Source organism: Copadichromis virginalis, linkage group LG16 (genome assembly GCF_057382275.1).
Source record: "Copadichromis virginalis isolate Kocher_CV1m ecotype Utaka linkage group LG16, C_Virginalis_male_GT1.1, whole genome shotgun sequence".
Lineage (NCBI taxonomy): Eukaryota > Metazoa > Chordata > Actinopteri > Cichliformes > Cichlidae > Copadichromis > Copadichromis virginalis.
Window position 1 is genome coordinate 4,931,396 of NC_140633.1, and position 27,422 is coordinate 4,958,817.

The 27,422-nt window shown below is 43.7% G+C and overlaps 1 protein-coding gene across 3 annotated transcripts; it reads right to left on the reverse strand.

Annotated features, from left to right (window-relative positions):
• Window positions 1-3,239: 3,239 nt before the first annotated feature.
• On the reverse strand, window positions 3,240-26,571 carry LOC146690121 (uncharacterized). 3 transcript variants are annotated; one of them, XM_085434987.1, is made up of 25 exons: window positions 26,520-26,571; window positions 25,266-25,408; window positions 24,705-24,863; window positions 24,487-24,624; window positions 24,324-24,401; window positions 24,153-24,211; window positions 22,108-22,273; window positions 21,912-22,018; window positions 21,349-21,720; window positions 21,140-21,266; window positions 18,930-19,067; window positions 13,406-13,554; window positions 13,133-13,282; window positions 12,980-13,058; window positions 12,432-12,509; window positions 12,184-12,330; window positions 11,993-12,102; window positions 11,599-11,895; window positions 11,391-11,518; window positions 8,435-10,515; window positions 6,455-6,574; window positions 6,207-6,356; window positions 5,639-5,689; window positions 5,456-5,518; window positions 3,240-5,377 (listed from the first exon to the last, which is right to left on the reverse strand). In XM_085434987.1, exons 3-25 carry the CDS (start codon window positions 24,843-24,845, stop codon window positions 5,150-5,152), a joined length of 5,157 nt encoding a protein of 1,718 aa, XP_085291113.1. In that variant the 5' UTR covers window positions 24,846-24,863; window positions 25,266-25,408; window positions 26,520-26,571; the 3' UTR covers window positions 3,240-5,149. The 3 variants fall into 3 exon arrangements, with proteins under 3 accessions (XP_085291113.1, XP_085291114.1, XP_085291112.1); XM_085434988.1 differs by lacking the exon at window positions 26,520-26,571 and adding an exon at window positions 26,423-26,513; XM_085434986.1 differs by lacking the exons at window positions 25,266-25,408; window positions 26,520-26,571 and adding an exon at window positions 26,236-26,513.
• Between the last annotated feature and the right edge of the window lie 851 nt (window positions 26,572-27,422).

Consider the following 27,422-nt stretch of genomic DNA (forward strand, 5'->3'; position numbering starts at 1 on the left):
CCGGCTTTCAGAAGTTCTGTCCCTCTTTTTCTAAATCTCATTGCTTTGTTGCTACCCACAGTTTGTGGATACGGTGAGGTCGGGAACATAGAAGGGAAAACTGATGAACTCCCACTTTGAGCTGAAAGTTTCTGTCCAACTTGGACTGGGGTCTCTGACATTCTCTGGCTCAAAGCTGTGGATGGAAATTTGGAGGACATCAATGAAACCAGCAGCACATATTACATGAAAAGCAAATATGATGCTTAAATAACTGAAGCGTTCACCCCTTTGACTGTCCCACGAAATTCTATCCAAGAGATTGTGAATAAGGTTAGTGAGAAACAGCTGCCCTGGGGCTGTTTTTTAATCCAGTATATTGTTTATCACATTTTGTGTTATAACTGCTGGGCTTTGGTTATAACTGCTTTCTTGGGGTTTTAACCAGCCTGGTGTTAGTGTAACTGAATATAGTTTTGGTAAGATTATTTTTAGAGTCGGAGGCTTTAACAGCAGCCAGACATGTCAGCATCTCACAAGAGGAACAGCAGTGTCCAATGACTAATCCGTCAGCTGAGGACAGCTGAAAGAGTAAACCCCAATGAAACAGTGTCACCCATTAGGTGAACAAATGGACGGGTTAAAAAAAGCACAGCATGTAACAGAGGAAATGAAGGCGGAGGTTGTTGCTTAAGAAGTGTATATTGCTATATTTTACTTAGTGTTATTTAAAAGAATTATTCAAACAATGTGTCTGTTGAGGAACAGATTTCTTGAAGTGTTCACCTTTTAAACATTAAATTGATGCTTTTCTGTAGGAATCATATGATTAAGCCGTGCTGACATTGTTTGAAGGGGCAGGGCTCAGAGTTAAAAAGGGGCAAACAGAACCAGGCTGAAACACAACAACCCACATTCATCAAGAATCTAATAATCAGATCACATCATACTATATCATCATCATGTGGGGACAGTGTGAAGCAAACGAAGCCGATGTTTTACCTGATGGGTACAATGTTGCTGCTGCTGCTGCTGGTGGTGCTGGAGGGCAGGGCTGTGCTGATCTCAGACTGGAGACATTAAGGAGTCCACAGGAGAGATGGGAGCTGATTATGAAAATATTACCTCCCAGCTGTACGAGCTCGCTGCGTGTTTTGGAAGCTGCTGCGCTCTTCACAAATAAAGCTGGAAGCAGCTCAGACTGTTAGAACTGAGCCCTGTTACATTTATACAGTGTTAGAGCAACGGCTGCAGCCTACAGCCTTTAAACTAGCTGATTAAAATGCTGACAGTAAACTCGTCAGTCCAGATGTTACCACATTACTTTGTGGTACTTAGTTTAACAGAACTGAAACAGGCTGATTAAAATAACAGCTGTCAGTTGTCTCATTCCTTGTATTCTCTCCAGTCTTAGCAGAGGGCAGTTACACATCACACATGACCCCGTGCTGCGTCATGTGTGATGCGTCATCATACGAGGACGTTACATTTCAGCTTTTCTGCATCTTGATTCTGCTCAATTAAGTGTTTTAAACTTGGACAAAATATGGCAGCTTTGTGTTGTGCTGCAAGTTAAACCCAGTGTCCTCATGAACACAGCATCGAACAACTTTCCTTTAAAAAATCGATTGAATTTAACTGGACACACTGGTTTTCAGTGGGAGAAAGATTCATCACTCAAGCGTGACACTGGAGAAGTCACCTGGATGAGTGATGAAACTCTTTTCCATGGAAACATCCAGAGGAGCTAAACTTTTGAGTATGTCCTTGCCTGTGTTTCAATCAGCAAGAGTTTTATGTATACGTCTTTTTTCCTCTTGGCTTAATTTCAGCCTCAGCAGCATCTCTCAGAAGAAAACCGCTGTAAACTTTCTGCCAATCATCAGACAAAAAAGTAAATATATCATGTTCATTCTTTCTAATCATCTGTCCTTATTGCTTCCGTATGTTTTTTGCCATGAAACGACTTCCACAAACTCTGGGCTATTTTTGCTGTTCAAATTTTAAAATATTCTGCTCCTTCCCTCTATATCTTTTGGTATTTATAAGTTCTATACTTGTTAAAGTATTAAGCTTTTTATGACTCTTTTTCTGTCGTCCTCTCAGATTTTAAACTTTTTTTTCTCGTCATATCTCTGAGATGGATTATTGTAGAACAAGAAAATTGGCATGATTGTTCACCGTCAATGAAACAGGCCTTTCAGAATGAACTGCTCATTGGTTTCCATTTCATAAATCACATTTTAAAGTTTAACTGCTTACAACATCTGTCAAGAACAAAAACAAACCCTTCGTATGTGCGTGCCATATTACATTTTATTTTTTAAGAAAACATTTTCTTAGATCCAGATATATACAAATACTCTCAAGTACAGTCAAAGTCAAATAAAATAAGAAAAATATGAAATCTAAGGTTTCTCATTGGAAGGCTTTGAGTTTTTCTACATGTGTTTCTGTGTGTTTAAGTGAGTTTGTGTGTGTAAGCCTTTAAAGGAGAATGTGGAGGCTGCAGTGAAGAGAAGGGAGCATATCAGCATCCTGGAGTTTGCCCTGTGCAACGTTTCTGTGCTGCTGAAAACAAGATGTTATGATGGTGTAGACTTTAATTAATATTAATAATAAACCACTCAGGTCAGAGGCTCAGTGTTTTACCAGTCCTGTACACTTTTATTGGCTTGTGAAAAAAGCTTTATTTTTATACTTTAAACATTGATTCTATTTAATTGAGACGGCAATTTAAATCATTTCACTTGAAAAAGGTTTGAAAACCTTGAAGTAAATACGGTCTAGTACACCTCGTGCCCCCCTTTAGACTCAGCCCTGTTCGCTTCAGCTTTTAGAAACCCTTATAATTGAAACATGGTATCAAAGTTAACAGTTCACCAGAGTATTTTAATGCAACTTCACGTCGTTTGTTGATCAGGTGCTTTGATGAAGGACTCCTGCGCGCTTTTTCCCAGTAAAGGTTTTAATGGTGATCACAGGGACAGCGCTGCTGTTTCGCCCAGCTTGACATCAGCATCTCGGTCCACCCTCTTGCGCTCCACGTTAAACTGTTTCAGTACTGCACTGCAGGTCCGGTCAGGTGCTGAATCTACATCCACACTGTTTACAGTCCCAGCGACAGATAGCGAGAGGTGAAGCATGTAGAGGCAGGTGTCCCGTACTGGGCTCCGGCTCTGTCTTCCTAAGCCAGGGGATCAGCAACCTTTGAGCCCCAAAGAGCCATTTGGACCCGGTTTCCACGAAAAACAAACAAACACTATTAACATGTTCATTTATTCTGATTTTCTCACACTGGTATCTGCCACCGCGTCCACTTTGGAAACATTTACAAGCTTTTGTTTTTTCTGCTGCTTAAAATATATTTTTGTAAAAAGGTAACAAAGAAAAATCCAAATAGCATTTATGATTTATTTCAGTATCATTCTGTGAATTCAACAATCAGACAGCATAAAATGTTTGACAACTTTAGAATAATTTTATTATAAAATACAAGTAAATAACTTTTAAAAGTAGCTGTTAAGTTCAAACTAACGCTGTCCGGGCTGTGCATCACACCTGAACCTCAAACTAATGTTCAGAACAAAGTGTCTGCAGCTGCATTTTAAACCTTACTTCACACACGTTCAGTGTTAAAGTCATTTTAGCCTCATGTTTACATCTAAGATGCAACTGTGACAATTTTCCATCAGTCAGCTTATAAGACAAATCACTCAAGATTAATGTGTAACAGAAAATGAGACGAGATGATGATGAATATGTGATGTAATCACCGTCTCCGCTCTTATGTTGACAAATGAATAACTATAAAAACAGCAAACTATCATAAATCTGGGATTTCAGTGTTTGTAAAAATGTAAACTTGTACAAGTTAATTCGCTGCTCTACGCACTGACAGTGATTTGATGAAACAGGAAATGAACTGGAGGGCGCGTCAGCTGATTCAGGTGCAGCTCTCAGATTTCAGGGTGTTGTCTAAACCAGCTTCCTTCCCCCCCGGGACGCTTCCTCGAGCTGGCCGCACATATTTACACACAAATACACACCACGAGTTGACCTTTGACTTCAACATGAGCCTGTGTAAGCTCAGACTGGAGGACTGTGGGAAGGCACTGCAATGTATTTCAGGGTTGGAGCAAACATTTAGTGGCACTTCCCCTCAGACTGGCCAATTGTGACACTTGTTCTGCATTAATCAGTGTCCAAGCATCACAGCTGCTGTGAACATTGCATCCATGATCCTTCAGTTTTGCAGAGTGACAATTATTTTATTAATATTAGTACTCAGTATAAATGGGTACACCTTACACCTGTGCAATTCATAAATACATCTTGGTAATCAGGGTGGCCACCTTAATAAGGTAGTGTTAAAAAATTGTCTCTTTTGGATCTAGAAAAGACAACATGATGGCCCAGACTCACCTGAGCCACTGACTCAGGTGAGTCTGGGTTTATGCTCGAGGAAGAGCTGCGCATTAAAACAAACAAATATAAATAAGCGGCATTGTTGGACTGTAAACGTTTATCAGCTTTTTAAGCTTCGTGGCTGTAAAAAGTGCTGTTGTTATTACATGACTGTATACAGAAATAATGGTACTAAAATGAGACAAAAGTATTAAAGTGGCAGCATGTGAAACATGACCAGTATAACCACAGAACAAAAACAGAAGAATAAATATGCAGAAACACTGACAATAATTTGAAAAATAAGAATTTCTTTGCTTTGTGTGATGCAGAGAAAAGAAACCATGAGGTCACAGAAGAAGACCAAAGTAATGTCTACGATGCAGCAATAATCACCAGAACTGTTATTAAATCGTGTTAGTTCTGTGTAATTCTAACAATGCAGGAAAGGTTGTTTTGGCTTTAATAGCAAGAAAAGCAGGTGTATGTGCATTATTTCCCTTTGTATTCTGATTGGCTGGTTTTAATTAGTTGCTTTGAATCCTCTGACAGGAAGAGCTCTATTTGGATGAGTACGAGGCAGAGCCTATACTTTCTATTGTAAATGAGACAGCAGGTCTCAGTGGGACTGCCTGTATAAATAAAGGTTAAATAAATAAACATGAGGTAAAGAGCTCACAGAGAAGAGACCTGAATGTTCAAGACGGCTCTACCTCTCAATTTAATGAGTGTAAAGTAATTAAGAACATTTGGTCCTGAATTTTCACAGCTGGCTGAAGGACATTCTGAGCTCCTCCTCCCTCATGCTACGATCCAATCGCTGTGTCTCAGACTCTAGGATGGATGGGATTGGATGTTGTGTGATAGTTGCTAGTGAATCACTGAGGTCAAGTCTCAGAGAGAGCACTGACTGGCTGTTTCGGGAGGACTGCTGAATGAACTCTGCCCTTTGTTGCTGACCGACAGCCAGTGCAAACTGGAGCTGCTTCACCTGGAGGAGAGGAGAGACATCATCAGCACCCACCTGACATCAGAACACCAGGAAGTCTTTTTGGTGCTTTGCACTCACCTGGTCCTGCAGCTCCCTCACTTTGCTCCTCAGTTGCTGCTCTTCTGTGGTGGTTAAAGACCCCTAAAACACACATGCCTCTATTGACATTTGTCACAAACACACACCTCATAGTCTGGACAAATGCACTTACACTAACACAACCTGTAATTATTACTGTAATAAGGGAACTGTGTGTCTCACCTGGATGCTCTCACTCAGCTGCTGTCTGAGCCTCGAGCGCTCTTCCTCCACCTGAAATACACAATAATGTGTACTCACGTCAGTGTGTCTGCTGTGTATCTGGATACCTTTCTTAGTGTTGTGTGCCTCAGTATGCCAAGGTGGTGTCTCTGCATATTGAAATCTGTCTCGTCCTAGGCTCACACTGGGTCTGTGACTCAGACTTCTTTTGCCCTTTGTTTACACCAGGAGCAAATATGGTGACCAGATTATATCCTATATCAGAACATAGTTTGACCAGATCCTCTGTGCTGCTCCTGGGTCCTAGTTCTTGCCACTTTACCTTGCTGTGTGCAACTCGACACTTCTTGTGTTAAAAATAGATCCAACACTATTTTACGTGACGTGGAGCAAAGACACGGCAACGTTTCTTTAAAGCTCCGCGGCACATCTGCTGGGATGTGGTTGCAATCAACTCAGGTCACTTAAGACAAACTGCATCCTGCTGTGTACCTGTGGCTTAATGTAGAAGTGTACACGGCGTCTCTCTGGGTGCGTGCACGTGTACCTGTCTCATTGTTGTGTATACCTGTTGCAGCGTCTCTCTCAGTGTGTGTGTCGCTCTTTTCAGTTTGTCTTTCTGATTTTCCAGATGAAAGTTTTTCTTGTTCAGTCGTTTCTGATCCAGTTCCAGTTCAGCCACCAGACTCTGCAGGACCGTCAGTCTCTCCTTCAAACCCTGCAGACACGTTTTCCCCACACAGCTCCACTTTACAACCCGTTTCCTGTCGATGCACTTTGAGTACAGCTGCACTGACAGCATGACCACAAACTGACCTCTGTATCAGATCTCCTTTTATAGCCCACCAAAGCTGCATCTGTTTGCTGTGATCCAGCTAATCCGATTCCATCCCGGTCCTCCTCCATCTCCTCTGTGCTCTGACTCGGAGTGTCCACCTGCACATCAGCAATAAAAACAGTTACATTACAATGTCAAATTCACAGAACAGCGTCATAGCGATTACATGCAACCCATATACAAGATGACGTTATTTATAATAATGCTTAAGCTCAACCCCAGATCTTTGTGAACTTATGTAGCACGTTTTCAGCTCAGAAGCATTTAACACCCTGTGATCAACTTCAATAAAATCCTTGATAACACAAGTTTGAATGATCAGTGTAGTGGGGCAGTGCTATTATTCACAGTTTGATCTGATAGCAGAGTTCAGGCATTGAACAAACACTATACGAGGACTTACACACGTTTTAGGCTTCAGTTAGAGAATTCACTCATTAACAGGTATAACCTGTTTCTTTGTTACTTCTTGTAAAGAGTCTTGAGATCATTCCAGGTTGCAAAAAACAATATCTGGATAATCTCTGGGTGGACAGCTGGAATCATGATGGGTGGGCATGTGGTTTTCACTGGCACTGTGTCACTGGTGTTTGTTGCTGTGACAGAAGACAGGGACACGGGAGAGTGCTATAAACTACAGATCGACGACCCAAAACTGTAAAACATGGGATCCCAGCCTGTGAACCGCTTCAGCACAAGCTGGAGGTCGCCAAGGCGACAGAACCACATCGTCCACAAAAGCAAAGACGAAATCCTGAGGCCACCGAGGGGGAGACCCTCCACCACCTGGCTATAGCTACATATTCTGTGCATAAATATTATGAACACAATCATGACAAAAGGGAGCCTGACAGAGTCAAACACCCACCAAAAATGAAACCGTCTTACTGCCGGCAATATGAACCAAGCCCTCGCTATGGTTGTACAGGGACAGAGTGGCCCGTAACAACAGGCCAGACATTTCATACTCCCAATAGGACACTGCCCAAGAAACTGCCCAAGTTCTCCAAGCCAAAACCCACACGTGTGCAAACTCTCCTGCACCTCAAATATCCTGAGAGGATAAAGAGTTGGTCAGGTGTTCTGAGACAACAGTGAAAACCACATTGTTCCTCCTGAATCTGAGGTCTGACTAATGGATAAACTTTCACGGGCTGAGAAATGTGCAAAATTACAGACAAAGTCCTGGCAGCCTACTGCCCAGACAGTCCTTTGGTTTTTAACTGCAGTCGTTCTACAGCAGAAAGTGAAAAACAAACAGTTAAAGTTCAAAATTTCTGCTCGTGCTTGTTTGTGGTGAGAAATCAAACAAGTTAAGAATGATCAAATGGCTTCAAGCACACAGACTCATCCAGACACCCAGTGTCACTGAAATGCAGCCAGATGTTTGCTCATTGCACGTTTTCACGCCTTCCTTCACTATTTCCCGACACGCTTGCTCTCCCGTCTTTCTACGTACCTGTCCTGTACACCTACACTTGGTGTCTTTTGGAAAGTCAAACCATTTGAGATTCCATAAGACTGGTAATGGTATGATCCCATCTGATTGGCCACATGGTGAGCCTATCAAAATAAAGTCCCACCCCTGCCTGCATGGATTCTCAGCAGTGATGACGATCAGGCTCGCTGACGTGTCGTCTCTCAGGCTGGATGTGATTGTACATCCTGTGTTCAGTCATGCAGAATGCTTTAGTCACAATAACTCCAGCGTTCAGTTCAGCGTACAGACGACAAACAGTGAGTACACGAGGTTTACTTTAACGACAGCACGTTGTTCTTCTTACTGATATATGGTTCGTGTTACTGCTGGAGCTGACAGAATACTGGCCCGCGGGCCGTATGTTTGACACCCCTGCTACAGAGGGTTTGACCTCAGGCTGGTTTCTTCAGTTCAAGCAGTATCACTGTCAGGATGACTGTGTTTCTACAGTGTTTGTGTGACTGACAGACTGAAGTACCTGCAGGGAGTTTGGCACCATCACCTCCACGCTCTGCTTCACTCCTCTCAACTCCTCCTGAGGAAAGTCATCTTTCGTCTCTGTCAGCTTGTTGTTTTCCATCTCCTGCACTTCCTCCTTGAGAGCTGTCACCTCTTCCTCCGTCCTCCGTAGCTTCTCCTTTATCTGCTCCTTCTCATTTTGTTCTTTTTGCAGCTCTTTTTTAATAACCAGTAACTCCATCTTAGTCGTCCTCAGCTCTTCCTGCGTCTCCTCTCTCCACACCTCTCTGAGATATTGTGCTTCTTCTCTCCATTTTAACAGCTCATCTTGTGCCTCCTCCTTCCTTCTTTTCTCCTTTTGTACCGCCTCCCTAAGCACCGACATCTCTAGATTGCTTCTCTCCATCTCCTTCTGCACTTCCCTCCTAAGAGTCCACGCCTCCTCCTCCTCGGTGTCCAACAGCCTTGCTTGCTGCTCTTTGGCTCTCATTGGTCCATCAGCTTCTTTTCCCATCTCTATCGATTTATCCTGCAGACGTTTCTTCTCTTCCCTCAGTATCATCAGCTCATCCATTTCTCCTTTCGTCGTCTCCTGAACTTCCTTTAGCGTGTTCTCCAGTCTCCTCTTCTCCTCCACCGTCTTCCTCAGCACCTCTCTTTGGTCCTTCATGTCACTTTCTACTTCAGACAGTTGTTCCTCCAGCCTCTTTGTCTCCTCCCCAGCTCTCCTAAGTGCTTCTCTCTCTTCCTCGGCCTCCCTAACTTTCTCCTCTAATCTCTTCTTCTCCTCCCCGACCTCCATCAGCTTACTTTGCAGTCTCCTCGTGTTTTCTTTCTCGGTTCTACTTAGTGCCTCCCATTCTCTTCTCTCCTCGTCCTTCTCCTCCAGTATAGCTCTTAACCGCTGGACCTCCTCCTCTTGCTCCACACAGATATGGTTAAGCTTTGTAGCCTCACTCTCGCTGTGTTCTGCCCTCTCCTGCCACTCCTTTATCTCCACCTGCAGCCTGTCACGGGCTTCCTCCATTTCTCTTACTCTTTTCCTTGCTCCCTCGCTCTTTGTCTGTCCCTCCTGTAGCTCCCTAACCTGGGAGGAGATCGTGTCATCTTTTTCCATACCTTTCCTACTTCCTCTCACCTCCTTTTGCTTTAGTCTGGCATTCACCTCTCGATGGTCCCTCTCTCCTTCCTCCTCCCCCTCCTTCAGATGTTCCCGATGTTCCTCCCCTACTTCTTCTCTCTCCCTCACCTGTAATTCCAGGCTCTGCTCCTTACATTTCGCCTCTGCCTTAAATTCATTAAACTTCTCATTGGCCACATTCAGCCTTTGCCTCATCAGCTCTGCCTCCGCCGCTTTCTCCTTTAGCTTCTCGAGCAGCTTTGCAACCACCTCCTCCTTCTCCTCGAGCAGTTTGTCTTTCTTTCTCCTTTCATCCTCTTGTGATGTTGAGATTTCTTTTTTCAGTCTGTTAATCTCCTCCTCTTGTTCTTCCACTCTCACCCTCCATCTGTCCCTCTCAGCTTCTGTCCTCAGCTGGTCCACCTTCTTCTCCCTTTCCTCCTCCCTTTTCAATCTCTCCATCCGCTCACAGAGGGCTTCCACTTCTCTGTCCCTCTGCTTCGTCTCCTCTCTTCTCCTCTCCTCCCAAAACTCCTTCTCCTCTCTCAGCCTTTCCTCTGTCCTCTTTACCTCCTCTTCCAGTTCCTCCTTCTCTCCCTCTAATCGCTGTACTCTTTCTATCATGAGGTTGATTCGAGTCTTCATCTCTATTACCTCCTTCCTCATTTTCTCCTCTTCTCTTTGCCTCTCCTCCACCTCCTCAGTTAATCCCTCAATGCAAATCCTCAGCACCTCAGCTCCTTCTCTTCTCCCCGAGTTCTCACTAAAGAAACTCCTTTCTTCCTGTTCGGTCTCCGTCTCATCCTTCCTCTCCATTTCCTCCCTCCTCCTCCTCCTCAGCTTCTCTATCTCCTCTGTCATCCTCTCCATGTCCTCTTGCAGTGCCTTCCTCTCCTCCTCACTCATCTCTCTCCTCTTCTTCTCATCTTCTGCCCTGGACATCATCTCCTCCAGCTCGCCTCTCAGACACTGGATCTCCCCTTTAAAAAGACAAAAAAAGTTTTAAATACAACTAAAGTACTTTACATGAAAATCACTGTTGTTCCTATTAATGTCAGCACAACTGATATGTTTCACTTGAGTGTGTTCACTGGGATGACTTCATTCACACTGCATTTAATCAGAGTGTGTGTGGACGTTAGAAAGTTTGAGACATGTTGTCCTCAGAGCTATCGAGTCAATCCTCACAACTCTGTCCGAGGAGGAGAGCAGCTGTGGTCTCGAGACAGGCTGCTGGGAACAGTGGGAGACTGGAGGGAGGCAGGACTGTGATCAGCACACTCAAGCCTGCTGCTGTCTGAGGAGTCTAAACCTGTCATGTTGCTTGTCCCGTGGGAAAGCTGCTTAGAGGAGGCTCAGGAAAGAAAGAGGGGAAATAAGCAGACGTGGTAGCCAACTGTTGGAGGCAGGGGTTAAAGCCATGCTGCAAACCTGTGGAGGTGGGGTGTAGGGGCTCTGTGAGTCCTGTGAAGCAATAAAGCCATCGAACATCTGAGAAGCTGGTTGAAGAGAGGCAAGTCAGAGCTCGGTCACCCTGGGAGAGAGCCTCTCTAAGATGTCTTTTAATACTCAATCATGTTGCCAATTAAGCTAAAATCTCTGGTGCTGTTTATTTTTCAGCCTTTTGATGCCACCTTTGTTGAGATGTGTTACCGACTAATAGTGGTCTTAAAACAGGCCCATTTTCTCAGTTCAAACATGTTTAATGTTGTGAATAAAATGTTGGTTTATGAGATCTGCATTCTGTTTTTATATCTTCATCACTTTTTTGGAATTTGGTTTGAAGTGCCACATTTATGTGTTTTCATTATTCTTAAAGGTTTGATACTATGACTTTAGGCGTACTGTCACTGACCATGTAAGGTGTCTTTGGCCTGCTTCAGAGTGTGGATGTGTGTGTTCAGCTGACATTTTTCCACCTCTGACTGTGAGAGACGCTTCTGCTGCTCACTGAGCTGCTGGTGGGCAGACAGCGACAGAGACCTGCAGGCAGAGAGAAACAGGATGTCAGTATGATGCGACCCGTACAAACAAACCCTGAGTTTATTTCGCGTGCTCAGCACCGGATCTCCTGCAGATCAACTTCGAGCTGCTCCTTGTGCTTCTGCAGACTATCCAGCTCCTCTTGTAGCCGCCTACTCTCTCTGAGCTGCTCCTGCTGTTGTATGCTCCCATTTTTCACCTCCTGCATTGCGTGCCCCAGCCGGTCCTGCACCTCCTTCAGCTCCTCACACATTGCGGCATGCTGAAAGGACCGGTCATCCACCTGCTGTTCACCCACAGAGGGAAAGCTCCCGTCTTCCTCTGGCTCTCGTCCTCTCAGCTGCTGAACAGCATCTTCCTCAGCCTCTCTCTGTACTCTAACAGACACAGCACAATTCACACTAATTATTCAGGATTGAAATCAAATTAACTTTACTGTTCTGGCCTGACGACTTGGGTGCAAACTGACCTCACCTGAGCTTGCTGAAATCCATGTTTAGGGTCTTGACTTCCCTCTCCAGGGAACTGACTTGTGACCTTTGAGCCTGCAGCTGTGATTGGCCCTCTGACAGCTCAGACTCCAGCTGGTAACAGACACGTGAACTGACTTACATGATGTACACTAAAGCTGGAAGCCACAGAGAGGGGCATGTAGGGAGGAGTACCTGCAGCAGCTGTTTGTGCAGCTCTCTCTTGTCTGAGGCCAAAGAAGAGTTCAGGGTGGACAGCTTGTCTAGCGCATCCCGTCCCTCCTCCACCTCCCGTCTTAACGCGCTCTCTTGCAACGACAGACGCGACACGCACTCCCTGGACTGATGAGACAAAGATGGCAGCCAGAGCGTCATTCTATGCAAATGACCAAGCTACGAGTCTTCCTCTGAGGACAGACACGTTCTCGGTGTCATGTCTGTACCTTCTGTAAGGCATCTCTCATATCAGAAGCGTCTTCCTCGGCTCGCTGCTTGTCCAGCTGCTCCCTCTCTAGTGCTCCCTGCGAGAAAAGAGGACGACGACACCAGAAGATGTTCAGCTGTTTTAAATGATGCACTACTTATTTTAGTGACAACAGTTTCTGAAGAGGACCATTTCCTGCTGTGTGCTAAATGGAAGAAAAGCTAAATCGCCCACAATACGATAGTTTCACAATATATGATTGTGATTTTTAACATTTTGCAGTAAGCGTAGTATTTGAATCACATTTAATGTGATTTATCACCTTTTTCACACAGCCAGTCATCAGTCTGTAACTGAACGGGGTCCGACTGGCAGGTCTGTCATTCTATGCTGGATGGTTTTTGTTGATTTATGCCACGTTTGCTGGGCTAACGTTCTCTCAGAATGGTGACGCAGGAGTTTATTATGCTTTTCATTGACTGATATTTGGTCTCCACGTAAAATATCACATCACTGCTCCGTCTCAGTTCAGGTATAAAAACTGCTTGAGTGACTGAGCCTGTTTACCTTCAGACTATACATTTCTGCTTGGGTCAAAGTCTCCCGCTTTGTTAGCTGGACGTTCTCCAACACCTCAGTCTCAACTCTGAAACAAAACCAGTGCATTGCTGATGAACCAGTAAAGCACAGTGCAGTGCAGTGGTGACCTATGCTGAGTACCGTCTGCGCATTTCTGTCTGCAGCTGTCTGTTCCTCTCTTCCTGTTCGTCTTTCTCCTTTCTCAGTCTGTGATGTTCTCTCCTCAGCTCTTCCTCCCTCCTCTGCAGCTCCTCGACCTGCAGACGCAGGAAGGACGCCGTCTCCTTCTCTCTGTCACACACATCGGTAAATACAGAGCTGTCAACTCTGTCAGTGTCGTTCACTAATTCATTTACAAGCATGAATTACACAAAAGTGTAGCAAAAAATCTGAATTGATTTTCTCTGTGTGAACCTGCTCAGTACGTCCATAATGTGGCCGAGCTCCTGCTGCTGTTGTTGTTGGTGTGTGTGTAGCTGCTGGTTGTCGTCCTCCAGCTGCTTCAGTCGCAGGTGCAGGGCTGCTCTCTGCTCACCGAGCTGCTGCAGAGATCGCTGTGCCCCCTGATACACACACACACGCACACACACACAGTAAGGCTTTTGACTAGCACACACATAACCATACTGATTCAGACTGCAGGCGTGCGTGTGCCGCTTTTTGACTGTATAATGAACATCAGGCTGAGTAACTTTAGACATCTAAAATACATTTGCAATATTTTAAATGTGATAATGATTTTTTATTTCATGTAATTTATTTAAATTGGTTAAAATTAAGGAGCTGTCCTACAACAAAATTACGCTTTAATACAACATTAAGGGAAAATTGAATTTATCAGAAATGTGTGAAAATGATCATTTTCAGTTACAATGTAGCCGTCCGTACTTGTTTGAAGCGCTGTCATGTCACTTTAGGATCAGCTGCACAGCGCTGTCCACACAGACTTGTTTTGTCTGGGAACCATGAACATCAGTGTAACACACTACAGCAGAGTCTGGGCCTAAACAGACAACTCCTTAAGATGATGGACTAATCCTGGCAGTTTGCACAGCCAACACTCAGTAACATGAAGTTTTGAACAGTATACACAATTTTAACTACTTCAGTACTTTGGTGTTAAAACCTGCACTTTGAAGTATTTCACATGACAAATACACACTTTCCAACAAACTGGTGTGAAACTGTTAGCAGAGCTGCTCTGTGCAGCGTTATGGCATAATAATTTTAAGGGAGAATAAAAAGTCGACACACATATCTCATTCCTGACGGAGGACTCTCCCACTACACCTCTCCAGTCCATTCACAGAGTCGTTGCATGGTAAGACATGGATAGGAAGTGGGCGGAGCCTTTTACCGTCATTTTATTACGACGCAAAGTACAAACACCTGTGGACACACAATCCAACACCCCCACTTGTACACAGGTTGGGGAAAAACAATCCTCCGGAAAAAACATCTTACATTCCAAACACAAATACAGAGAATTTTTCTAACTTAGACTTTGAAACTGGTTTCGTCATCATATCTGCTACCATTGACTCAGTTGTTCAGTAATCAATGAGCACTTTCCTTTCATGTACAGCTGACCTTATAAAATGATATTTCACATCAATGTGTTTACATCTTTGTCTGTTCACTGGATTTTTTGACAAAGCGATTGTTCCCTGATTGTCCTCCAATATCATAGGTATTTCATACTCAAACTCATCAAGATCTTGAATCAAATAAGTCAAATACATACATTCCTGAACTGTTGCTGCTAATGCCATGTATTCGGCTTCACATGTTGATAGTGCTGTAGTTGTCTGCTTTTTGGTTTTCCATGATATCAAAGGACCATTTTCATTTAGGCTTACACAATAACCTGTCATACTGCGTCTATCAGAAACATCGGATGCCCAATCTGCATCACTGTATGCTTGTAGACCTAGTTTTCCACTTGAACATTTCCTAAAACACAGTTCTTTTCCTCGACTACCTTTTAGATACCTCAGAACATGTTTCACTGCTGTCCAATCATCAACAGTTGGCGCATTGAAATGTTGTGACAGTTTGCTGACAACATAGCTTAAATCAGGTCGCGTACAATAGCTCAGATAAATAAGACATCCTACCGCTTCACGATATCTCCTCACATCTGGTAATGTCTCGGATTTATCAGAATGAGTCCATTTCTGTTCACAGGGTGTTAACCTTGGCTTACAGTTTTGCATGTTAAATCTCTTTAAAATGTTCTCAATATATATTTTCTGTGACATTTTGACACATTCTTTTTCTTGAATAAAATCTATTCCTAGAAAATGGTTAAGTTTCCCCAGATCTTTCATTTGGAATTTAGAAGAGAGCATTTCTTTCACGCCTGAAAGCACATTTTCATTGTTAGCTGCAATGAGTAAATCATCCACCCACACTATGATGATTACTTTTTCACTTTCAGTTTCTTTTGAATACACACAATGATCAGCAATATTTTGTCTAAATCCACAACTGCTTAAATAGTCATGTAAGGTTTGGTTCCAGTTACGACCCGATTGCTTCAGCCCATAAAGTGATTTCTTTAGTCTGTACACCAGTTTATTAGTCTCACTTGATTCTGTCTCAAAACCTTCTGGTTGTTGTATATATATTTCTTCATTTATTGGTGCGTGTAGATAGGCGGTTTTTACATCCATCTGGTGAACCAACATATCATCCTGAACCACTTTCTGCATCAAAACTCTCACACTCGATAAGTTAGCAGTCGGTGAAAAAGTCTCCTCATAATCAACTCCTTTTGTTTGACTAAAACCTTTAGCCACAAATCGAGCTTTATATCTGTCTGATCCGTCTGAGTTCTTTTTAACGGCATAAACCCATTTACCCCCCACTGCTTTCTTACCCTCTGGTAAAGTGGTTAAAGTAAATGTGTCATTCTCCTTAAGGGATTGAATTTCTTCATTCATCGCTCTTTCCCATTCTTTTGACTCACTTGACACAATAGCTTCGCTAAATGATGTGGGTATTTCACACAACAATCTGTAGCAATAATCAACACTGGTTTGCATCTGTTCATTTTCACACTCTTTCACATCCGTGATATAATCACTCAAATAATCAGGTCTCTTTCTGATTCTGGATGGATAACGTGTAGCTCCAGCATCTACTTTATCCTCAGTTTTAACCTCGGACTCAGTTTGACTGCTTTCACTACCATCTGGAATATCCTCATCCTTCGTCTGTTTGGGTTCACCATCTTTTCTGGATTCATAAACCTCATCTTCATACATCTGATCACTCTGTGTTTGTTGATCCATTGTCGCGGGATTTAGTATTTTTATCAATCTGTGCTCTTCAACTTTCCCGGTTTTTGGGAAATAGATCAAATATGCTGGACTATTTTTGTCATATCCCAAGAAAACACCTTTGTCGCATCTTGGATCCAGCTTTCCCCTATTTTGTTTATAAGCATAGCACAATGATCCGAATTTTTTCATTCTAGAAAGATCAGGTCTTTTTCCAGTTAACATCTTATACGCTGTCTGACCTGTGCGTTTGTTAAAACATCGGTTCCGAATCACTCCCGCGGTTTGTACTGCATATGGCCATAAAGACTTTGGCAATTCGCTCTCAACTAACATGCATCTCGCCATGTCAAAAAGTGTACGCCAGTTCCTCTCTGCTGTTCCGTTTTGATGAGGCGAATATGGCGCCGAAGTTTCCTGCCTAATGCCGTGTCTACTTAATAAATCTCTGAACTGTCTGCTTGTAAATTCAGTTCCATTATCAGAACGAATGCACTTGATTTTCCCATATGACGCCACCTCTGCAATAAATCTTTCAGTTGCTTGAGTGGTATCACTTTTGTGTTTCAGATTATATACAAATGTTGCACCTGAATAATCATCAACAAACGACAGAACATACTTAAACCCTTCTTTAGAGTTTGGCGTAATCGGACCAGCTAAATCCGTATGTACCAACTCTAATGCTGCCCTGGCCTTTTCATCTGGTTCTCGGTTCCTAGTTTGAGTAAACTTCCCTTGTATACAGGCTTCACATTGCATGTTTTTGTTGATTTTACCCTTAATGTCCATTCCATCAACGACATTTTGCAGATTTTGAACATCCTCATAATTACAGTGTCCTAGAATTTCATGCCACGTTTGCATATCAAAACATCCATTACATTTCTCTTCAAACTCTTGCACAGTGTTTATAAAGAACAGTCTCTCGTGTTCATATATAGGGAATTTTGTTCCATCAACATGTTTAAGAAAACTGTCCCCGTGTTTGAAAACCACAGTGGCTCCGTTACTAGTAGCTGCTTTTACTGACAAAATGTCCTGTGGAAACGATGGAATGTAGAGTGCTTGTTTCAATGTGACCTTGTGACTGCGTCCTTTACTGTCAATCATACTTATCTCAGCATCTCCTCGCCGCTTTGCAGCTCCTCTGCTCCGCCTTCCGTCAGCCAACTCTACACAATGAGCCTCGGGTCGAAATGTGTCATCAAAAGTCTTAAAACTCTCGATCTTCGTAAAGATATGTGACGTCGCTCCCGTATCCACCAGTAGCTGGTTATTCAGCATCTCTTGGCCGCCGTCCGGGACCCTCTGGGGTTCGGAGCCCGTCTTGAACGCGTAGTCCTTCTCCACAACCCCTCTCGCTTCATCCCGTCTTAGCTTCCTTCTACAGGTCGCATCTTTGTGTGTACTACTCCGGCAAAAACTGCACCATACTCTGGATCGGCACGTTCTTGCAGTGTGTCCCTTTAGTCCACATTTAAAACACACAATCTCATTATTCTTTGATCTTCGGTCATCTGCTCGCCATGAAGTAGAATCCTGGTCTAATTGCACTTTTGTCCTCATTACGTTGTCATCAGTTACAGCCGCACGCATTCTCTCGGTTTCTTCATAACTTCTGAGTTTTACTTTAAACTCTGAGAATGTGATTTTTGCTTCGCTCTGTGTAACGTGCACAATCAGGGGTTTAAACGTCTCTGGTAGACCTCTCATTATCATTGCGATCAGAAGTCCATCAGTTAATGACTCACCCGCATTTTTTAACGCTGTGATAATTGCTTCTGCTCGGATAATATAGTCCGTCACACTTTCATTCTTTTCATTTGTGAGAGAAGTAAGTTCGGTGTACAGACTTATGATCCTTGGCTTGCCCACTCCTGCATAATGACCTCTCAAAATTTTTAGGGCTTTCCGTCCGTCATCAACTGCATCTCTCATAACTAACGATAAACTTTTGTCATCCAGAAATTGTATCAACTCTGCATATGCTTCTGCATTTTTGTCATCATCTTCACCATCGGCTTCTTCATCACCCTCAGCCTTTAAGATGACATCTTTCAAACCTTGTAGTCTGAGATGACCAAGGAACTTCGTTTCCCATATCTCATATTTCCTTTCATCTCCATCAAACTGCAAACGGGAATATCGACTGCCCGACTCTGCCGTGCGTCTGCTCATGATGCACAAAAACGCTTACTCACTCAATCGTGCCAAACTTTTAACACCTGCCGGTAACTTGCGGTTTCAGGAAACGCTGCCCTTCCTTTGGCAGTTACAGGATCTCTTTACTGCTGCTCTGGGCCCATAACCTGTTAGCAGAGCTGCTCTGTGCAGCGTTATGGCATAATAATTTTAAGGGAGAATAAAAAGTCGACACACATATCTCATTCCTGACGGAGGACTCTACCACTACACTTCTCCAGTCCATTCACAGAGTCGTTGCATGGTAAGACATGGATAGGAAGTGGGCGGAGCCTTTTACCGTCATTTTATTACGACGCAAAGTACAAACACCTGTGGACACACAGTCCAACAGAAACTGTGAAAACCTGTAGACAATCAGGGATCAGGAGGCAGATATTGTGGCTACACTGACACAATCATAAAAACAGTAGTGACTTTGCATATAAGAACTATATTGTGTTGTTTACCTGTAATTCCTCATTTCTCCACTGTAGGGCGCTCTCAGTCTGAGACAGGACGGAAAGCAAGCAGGACAGATCCAGGCTAAGGACACCCTCTGAGGAGATGTTCAGCGACTGACTGCTGGCTGAGGTCAGGACTCTGGACTGAACACAAAGTAGAACACAAGCTAATTTCAAATGCTTCACTTACTGCTGCTGACAGAGGCTCTTAGGGCTTCATGTAGACCAGCCATCAACACGAACTACTGCAAGAATTCAATTATATTGCTATAGTGCCAAATCACAACAACAGCCGCCTCATAGACTGTATATTGGAAGGTAAAGACCCTACAATAACAGAGAGAAACAGCCAGAGATTAAAAATAACTCCGTTAAATGCAGAGTGGTGTATAAACACATGGTGAGCGAAGAATGCTCATTGCATCATGGGAAGTAGAGCCATGCATGGGACTACTTTACCTCTGAGCATTACCCTCCTGTCCGTTTGTCACTCCCACAATATTTGTGTCCAATCCTGCCCACACTCGCAGACTCGTCATAGCTTCCACGTGACATCAGAGCTACTGGGACACGCCCACCTGGAGGGCAAAACGGTATTGCATCCTTTGCCCTCCAGGGATCCTTCAAACATCTTTTAGTTTAAAATAGCAAAAGTGACAGACAGCTGCTGAGCTGGTGGATGCACTAACTGACGCTCGTTTACAGCTGCCAGAGGGAACACAGAGTATGGCACCCGTATGTGAACACAGCTCTCCTAACCCCGCCTTACGGGCCAAATCGCACCGATCCCTGCTTCTCCACAGCAACCCTGTGGTGGCTCATTCAAACTGCAGGAATGATTTACTGACGTCGGAAAAATACTCTGTCAACTTCACTGTTATGACACAACTTTTCTAACCCTACACAGTAAATATCAAAGTCAACTAAACGTAAGACGAGTGCGAGTTCATTGAAGCTAGCTATGTAGCGCTAACCTGTGCTTCAACAGTGAACAACCTCTTGTTATTCGTCTCCTACACAGTGGCATTGTTTACCCATCTAGGTCGAAAACACACAGCTGTCCACACTTTGAAAGCTTTAATCCTGGCATCAATATAAGGGGAGCGTTTCTCTACAAGATACAGGTAGATGTCCCTGAACTAGAGCTCTGGGAGAGACGTCATCACTTTCAGGGATTTAAATAAAGCTGGGTCACCTGATCCAGCCCCAACTTCAAGCTTTGTCAAAAAGGCCTAATCTTAAAAGTACAGATGGGGTCTGTCTCCTGAATCCAAGCTGCGAGTTTCTTCCGCAGAAGAGGGACCTGAAAGTTCAAGGCTCTGCCTCCCATTCTACTTTTGAACATCCCAGGAACCACAAGTAAGCCTGCAGTGTGGGAGCGAAGTGATACAGCACCCTGAGGACAACCTCATGGTGCTCTCCCAGTGTGGTGGCAAGATTTCCACGTGTAAGGTCTCTGGAAGTCTCTATGCCTATAAATGGTGAGTGTAAACTTTAGTTTGGTCAGACAAGACCAAAAATGAACTCTGTAGATGCCGTAATCCACCATGTTTGGATGTCAAGGGGCACCGCATATCAGCCCCAAAACCCCAAACCCACAGTGAAGTCTAGAGGTGGGAACATCCTGTTTGTGGGCTGTTTTTCAGCATACAGCACTGGCATGCTTCATAGAGACGAATATATAATAAATAGTAAATTGTTTTAGCAAAACAAACAGCTGAGGACGGTGAGTTGGTTTCAGAGATGATGTTACAGCTGGCCGGCCAATCAGCTGACCTGAATCCAAATGAAAATCTCTGCACTTGAGTTCTTTTTACAACCTTCAGGATTTAAAAAGCTGCTTGTAGAACGCGTCAAAAATCCCACCTGAGCAATTTCTCCATACAAAAGGTGTCTTGAAGCTGTCGTCACCAACAAAGCATTAAATACATTTCAGTATTTAATATTTCCCCCTGTGTCATTTCTCATTATTACAGATTAATGTATGAACATCTATGGTTTGATGTCTTTGAATATTGGATGGGCTGTTACTGGTTGTTACTGGTTGTTACTGGCCAACACCCCCTTCAGAAATAGACTGACTGATAAAACTGGTGACGTGTTCAATAATAACTGTACTCATGTAACAACAGCAGTGATCCAGTTTCTATTTGACTTCGTTAAACAGGACAATAGAAACGCTGTCCTTGGACATCTCACCAACATAACACACTCACCAGTTTGATCACAGCATGGCTCACAGACTGCAGGCTTCTCTGTATTACTCTATGTCTCTCGGCCTCCCTCTCGCTCTCCTCCCTCAGACTGACCTCGGTCTGCAGTGAGCCAGTGAGCGCCTCAATCCTGGCAAAGAAAGGAGAATGATCGAGAGGAGAACAGAGGGAGGTGCAGGATGTGTTTGAACGTCTGGTAGAAGCTAATTTACCTCTGCTGCAGCTGTAAAACTTGAGTCTCCTGAACAGACTTCACCTCTGAAGTGCCTTGCTCGTCCTCGTCCCTCCTTTCCTCATCCTTCTCCTCTTTGAGTTCCAACTCTCCCAAAGAAAAGATTCGCATTGTGGATGAGAGGAGAGGAGGTGCAGAAGAGTTCGGAGGACAAAGGGCCAGATCGGAGGACGGAGGAGGAGAATAGAATGAAAAGGGAGGAAAGTGGGAAGCGAGAAGAGGGGGAGAAGCGGAGAAGGAGAGAGGATTAATGTAAAGTGTGCTGAGCCTCAGAGAGGAGGAGACAGAGTCACAGCTGGAGAGGAGAACGGATGAGAGGCGAGAAAACTCGGCCTTCAGCTGCCACAGGTCCCTGCAGACACAGACAGGTGGGTCAGCATGTTTACAAGCTCAGGTTTTGAAAACGGTCTGAACCCTGTCCTCTTCTAAAGTTCTCTCTTCTTTAGGGTCTTTGAATTCGTCCGAATGCTGATTGGTGGTGCTAATAACTGGACCAACTGTAGAGACGGTGCTCTGAGTGAAGCAGCCTCGCCTCAGACGTACCTGTCAGCAGCCGTTTTCATAGCGTGGCAGTCCCGTCTCAGAGCAGCCACAGATCTCCAGATAGACAGCAGCCAAGCCTGCTGCTCCCCCACAAGACACAGCCGACGCTACACACACACGCACACACACACACAAATATAGAAACACAATAACTGCCATCTGAATGGTCACTTTTAAAATCAATTAAACTGCAGACCTCTCGCTCTTTCTGCAAATCAGCCTCTCGCTGCTCTGCCTCTTCCACAGCTGTCATCCAATCATTCGTCAGCTTCTGGAGGTCCTCCTTCAGGGCGTGGTTGGCCTGCTCTGATTGGACAAGTTGCTTGCAAAGGAGACTATTGGTGTCACCTAAACTGACTGACCTGAGGAGGGAGACAATAATTTATTAAATCAGCAGCTTCAAATAAAACCACAAACTTCTTTTTTAAACTGTCATGAAAAAACTGACAATATTTGTGTAGAACAATCACGATTATAAGTGAACTTCATTAAATGAAACAGCTATAGCAGTAATTCTGGCTCTGGGTTTGATAAAGCCTTTTTAAATACAATAAAATGATGTTATGACTTTTGGCCACTAGAAGAAAACCTGTAACAAAGATGAAGGACTGCAAGCTTCAGTGGATGGATGCACCTTTACTCAGACAAAGCTTTGGAGAACTTCAATACAAATGGTTCCTGTGTTTGCTTTTCAAATAAACAGACGCATGAAAGTGGAATTTCATTCATGTTTCAGGAGGAGAAGCTCCTCCAGTGACCGAGGAGCAGACTGACAGACATGAGACTCTCTTAGTGTCCTTATGCATGTAGCAAGAGGATTAAACAAATGTTTCCTTAGAGTGAGTAACAATACACGTTTATGTAAAATAGCAAAAAGCTACATTTAAATATTGTAATATTTTTGTGACTGTTTAGTATATGTACTGTACTGTAGGTGTTTTAATTACCCTAAGAAATAAAATCATTGCATTAACTCTCAAACGCTGATTCAGCCTCCTACCAAGAGCTGAATTTACCACATGAACTTTTTTCATTCTAACCACACAGACGTGTATAAAAACTACACTGAACTATATAATAAATGTGAACTAACATCAGGCTGGTCCTGACAGCTTTGTTCCTCAGCTTCTCTGTACTTTGACATCGCTTGTTGTGTTCTGTAAAATTCAGTATTCAGACCAACATGAACACTGATGAACACATAAATGTACAATGCCTGAGGCTGGCATGGAGGAAGCAGCAAAATGATTTGACAGTAATTAGCACTGATAACTTTGCAGAGTTTCACTTTTGGTGCACAGCTGCATGAAAACGTTTGCACAATTTTGAAATGATGAGAACTTCTGAAACATCTTAAGAGCAAGAACAATAAATAGTTGTTGATGCTGCCCTGCTTTTATCCTCTGGGGTCAAAATGATCCCAGTTATTTAAACTATACAGTATAAATTGTTAATGCTGTGTTTCATGTTCTTCTCGTTTTGCAGTTTGGGGCCTGCAGACCTTCTACACAGACACCCTGTTTTTGACTGAAAATAACAGGAAATACTTTGACTTAGCACAGAGTGGTGTATGCTGAACCTTAGTCAGAATGCTGTTTTTGAATAAGCACATAATCACACTCTGGGGTCAAAGTTCACCCCATCACACCATTTCTTTAGTCCATTTTACATGTAAGGCCAATGCGACCTCTTTTACATTAACTTACTTTTGAGCAAAAATGAATAAAATCATAAATGATTCTGATTATAGTTGACGATCAGAGTCAGATCAGCACAGATGGATATATGCCACAGGTTAGTGAGGATGCTGTTTTTAAACGGCAGCAAATGATGACACCTGTGGTATTTAAAATGATCCCGAAGACGAACGAGGGCGGGGCAAGTTCGGGCTTATTCCTCTGTACTGTTCCCACCGTTTGCTGGTATGAAGCAGAGATTGTCACAGGTGATTATTTCTTCCCCTGGTGACCTGCTGTAAGGTGTAACTCGCATGTCTGACTTTTTCTGAGCCAGCACACACCTGCAGCTTAAAGAAGTCCAGACGCTTTTCTTTCCAGGCTCATTAGACAAACTACACAGTACTTTCTACATACTGACAATGCACAGCACACTGTGGGAATCATAGTTTCTAAGTTCTACATGCTTTGATTTCCAAACACAGGCGTGTCACCAGAACTTGAGGGTCTAAATTCATGTGGTCACAGCAGGTCTAACCCAGCACAGACAGACATCTCCACTTACCTCTGTTGTTCCTCCTCCAGTCTGAGAACGGCGCTTTCCAGAGAGTCATCTATGATTCTCTGTTAAAGCAAACACACAACAGCTGTATGCCGACACTCACTGTGGTAGTTTTACTGTATCGTAGCAGACAGTGTGTTAGTGGTACTGCAAATACTATTACTTGAGTCTGACCTCGGTGCTGAGCATCTGTGTATGATTATCCTGCAGCCGAAGCTCCAAATGCTGACATCGTTCTCTGTATTCCAACACCTACAATAAAACCACAATCAGTATATTTTCCATCTCCCACTGCATCTACTCCAATTATGAGTACAGCACTACTGTTTGGCCTCACCTTGTTCTGGAGCCTGTGGATCAGCAGGGCCTGCCTGGCCTCCCTCTCTCTCCCCTCCCTTACCTTCTTCTTCCATTCCCTCTGCTCACCCTCTAGTTGCAGAGAGAGAGCAAGTGAGGGAGACAACGACCGCCACAGCTGGTGGGAGGATGGAGAGAGAAAGATGTAAAGGCTTAACTTCGTCTAATGATCAGCAAAACTCCCCTGCCCCTTCTCACCCTGTCCTTCAGAGCTCTGTTCCTGGATTCCAGCTCATCTTTTTCAGCATGACTCTCTGCCAGCTCCTCCTGCAGCCGACACACCTCCTGATTAAGATGCAGCTTCTCTTCCTGCCAGCCTATCAACAACTCTTCTTCCATGTTTGGAAGTCCACCTGTCTGCAGTGCACCAGGAGACACACATGACTTTAGCAAATGAGTGAATTAATTACATTTTTTTTGGGGGGGGGGGAAAACACACAAATAAACAATAAATTTTTTTTGGCAAAAAAAAGGTGCTTTCTTATTCGACCGTGTGTGTGTGTGTGTGTGTGTGTGTGTGTGTGTGCGCGCGCGCGCGCAATGGGGCAAAGGAGAAAAGGCAGCAAATCTTTTGTGCTGTATTTTGTATGGTCTTCACAGATCTCCATCACCCACTCCTCCTCATGTCTCTGACATAGCTGGAGGGACACAATCAGTTCATTCTGTGCAGAACTAAACTTACATGTCTCACACAGATTTTATGCAAGTGCACGCAGAGACTGAAGCAGGAAATATGAAAACCGCTGTTGTAAGACCCACCTGCGATTTCAGGTGTTGACGAGCCAGCTGATCCAAACTAGCTATGCTGAACTTACTTCATGGTACAGCCCTCAAAGCTGAGATGCCTCCAAAACTACATACTAATGTCACACGACTGTTTGGCGTTTGTGTCCAACCTTGAACTGAAATGAAACACAATCAAGGTAAATTATAAACACACAGCGCTGACTTGGCTGATGCAAATAGGGCATTTAAAAGTTACACACAACCATAACAACTTTAGATTAGGGATGTGCACAACCAGTCAACTAATCGTTGCTATTGTCACTAGAAGTTAACTGGTAGTCAGTGCTGGTGCGGTAACAACCCTAACTCTGAATTTGGACCATTCGCTGAACTTGTGCCTTCACATATTCAGGTTTCCGTGCACATGTTGCAAACACCGGCACTGCCGTCTGGCTGCGTGCAGTCTGTTCGGTCTGGGTCGAGAGCTTTCGGCCACATCGTCCTGCAAACCTTGCTGCACTTCCTAACTGCTGCTGACAGGGTGAGGAAACGGTTTTCTTCTGACTGCCTCTGTTTTATTGAAATGCTTGGCCGTCAATTATTGTTACAATAAAGAAATAACTGAGAAAACACAAATTTCTTTACATTTGTGCTGAATGTAAATAACCTGCCTGGGGTACCAGGATTAGCAACATCCACGTAGCTTTTGGGAAGCATTAACGCTCACATCCATATTTGGCGTAGCAGCTGACCGGATGGAGACGTATGTGTACATTACGTTATTGACACTGGGTGTCACGATCAACGTACGTCGCTTAACGGTCACCGTGTTTTAAAGGTTATGAAGGACTTTTGAGGCGTTTAATCGTTTTAAGCAGGTTTTATACTTATGCAGCGTTATTTCCAGAGCAAAATAAAGCGGAGGACGTTTTATAACAGAGGTTGGTCTCTCTGCAGGTCTGGCGTGATTTCCTCCTCATCATATGAGCTAGCTACTAACTACCTGACTGTTGAGCAGGATGTTCGTTAACGTGGAAGCGCAGTTTTCCCCTCTGCAGGTAGCTGCTCGGATATAATCCCAGAGTCTGACTAATATGGCTCCAACAATCCGTTTCGTCCTCTGACTACGGGGAGCACACTTCTTCTGCCAGCATGCTAACACCAGGAAACATACATTCATTCGTTCGTACCTTAAACTGTTGCCTCGTTCAGAAAATGTTAGAAATAAAACATTAAGAGTGTAAACACAAACTGGTGTTGTCAGCGTATTCAAACCAAGAACCTCACCTCTCACCCGGACATAGACAGTCATGTGATCCCACCGAAACGGAAACTTCCGCTTTGAGCGACACCTGCTGGCAGGAAATATTTACTAGTGATGATACCACTGATTTCCTTTCCGATCCGATACCAAGTAGTATTCAGGATGGTGTCGACGATACTGATCCGATACCGATACTTTATACAAAAACTTATTTTATTTATTGTATTCCAAATTATAGCGTCATCATGATCACAGGACATCAGATTACTTGTTCTTATTGCTTAATAATGCAGAGTTCATCATATAGAAATAAAAAACTGAAGTTGTGCCTATTTGAACACGTTGCCTGCCTGCAGCACTAAAGCACTCTGTGAGAGACGTCTGTCTCGCCCCAGCAGCACCTGTCCCTGTCCTCCTCTTCAGTCTCAACATAGGCTCGTCATATTCTGTGATATGATTTACTCTGAGGTGTTTGACAAGGTTAGTGATGTTTCCACAACTATACATGCCAACCCTCCCGATTTTTCCGGGAGAATCCCAAATTTCAGTGCCCCTCCTGAAAATCTCCCGGAGCCACCATTCTCCCGAATTTCTCTTGATTTTCCACCCGGACAACAGAATTGAAAAACCATGTTGCAGAATTCATAGCGCGGCCCTGCCAATTCCAGTTTCCAACAATGGCGGCAGCTACTTAGTTTTAATATTACTCTTATTTCTCTTTCTGGGTCGCAAAAAACCTTTTCAGGTGAGAATGTAGCTGTGTGAACTTCAAACATCTGAGCCGACCGACACATCGTCTTCAAACCCCCGCGGTCTTTCACCACTCAGGTTAAACATGATGTACAAGTCACTTTGATAACTTAAAAATGTTATTGTTTGGCTTTTTCAGTGTTTTATTTGTTCGTGAGTAAATCGGTTTGGCTGAG

What these genes read in the sequence shown, in the direction of transcription:
- LOC146690121 (XM_085434986.1), bottom strand. Translation starts at nt 26,412, where the DNA reads ATGAATGTATGTTTCCTGGTGTTAGCATGCTGGCAGAAGAAGTGTGCT. An exon ending in ACAGAGCTCTGAAGGACAGG is followed by an intron (nt 24,625 to 24,704) that starts GTGAGAAGGGGC and finishes TCCTCCCACCAG; the next exon opens with CTGTGGCGGTCGTTGTCTCC. An exon ending in ATTTGCAGAAAGAGCGAGAG is followed by an intron (nt 22,019 to 22,107) that starts GTCTGCAGTTTA and finishes GTGTGTGTGTAG; the next exon opens with CGTCGGCTGTGTCTTGTGGG.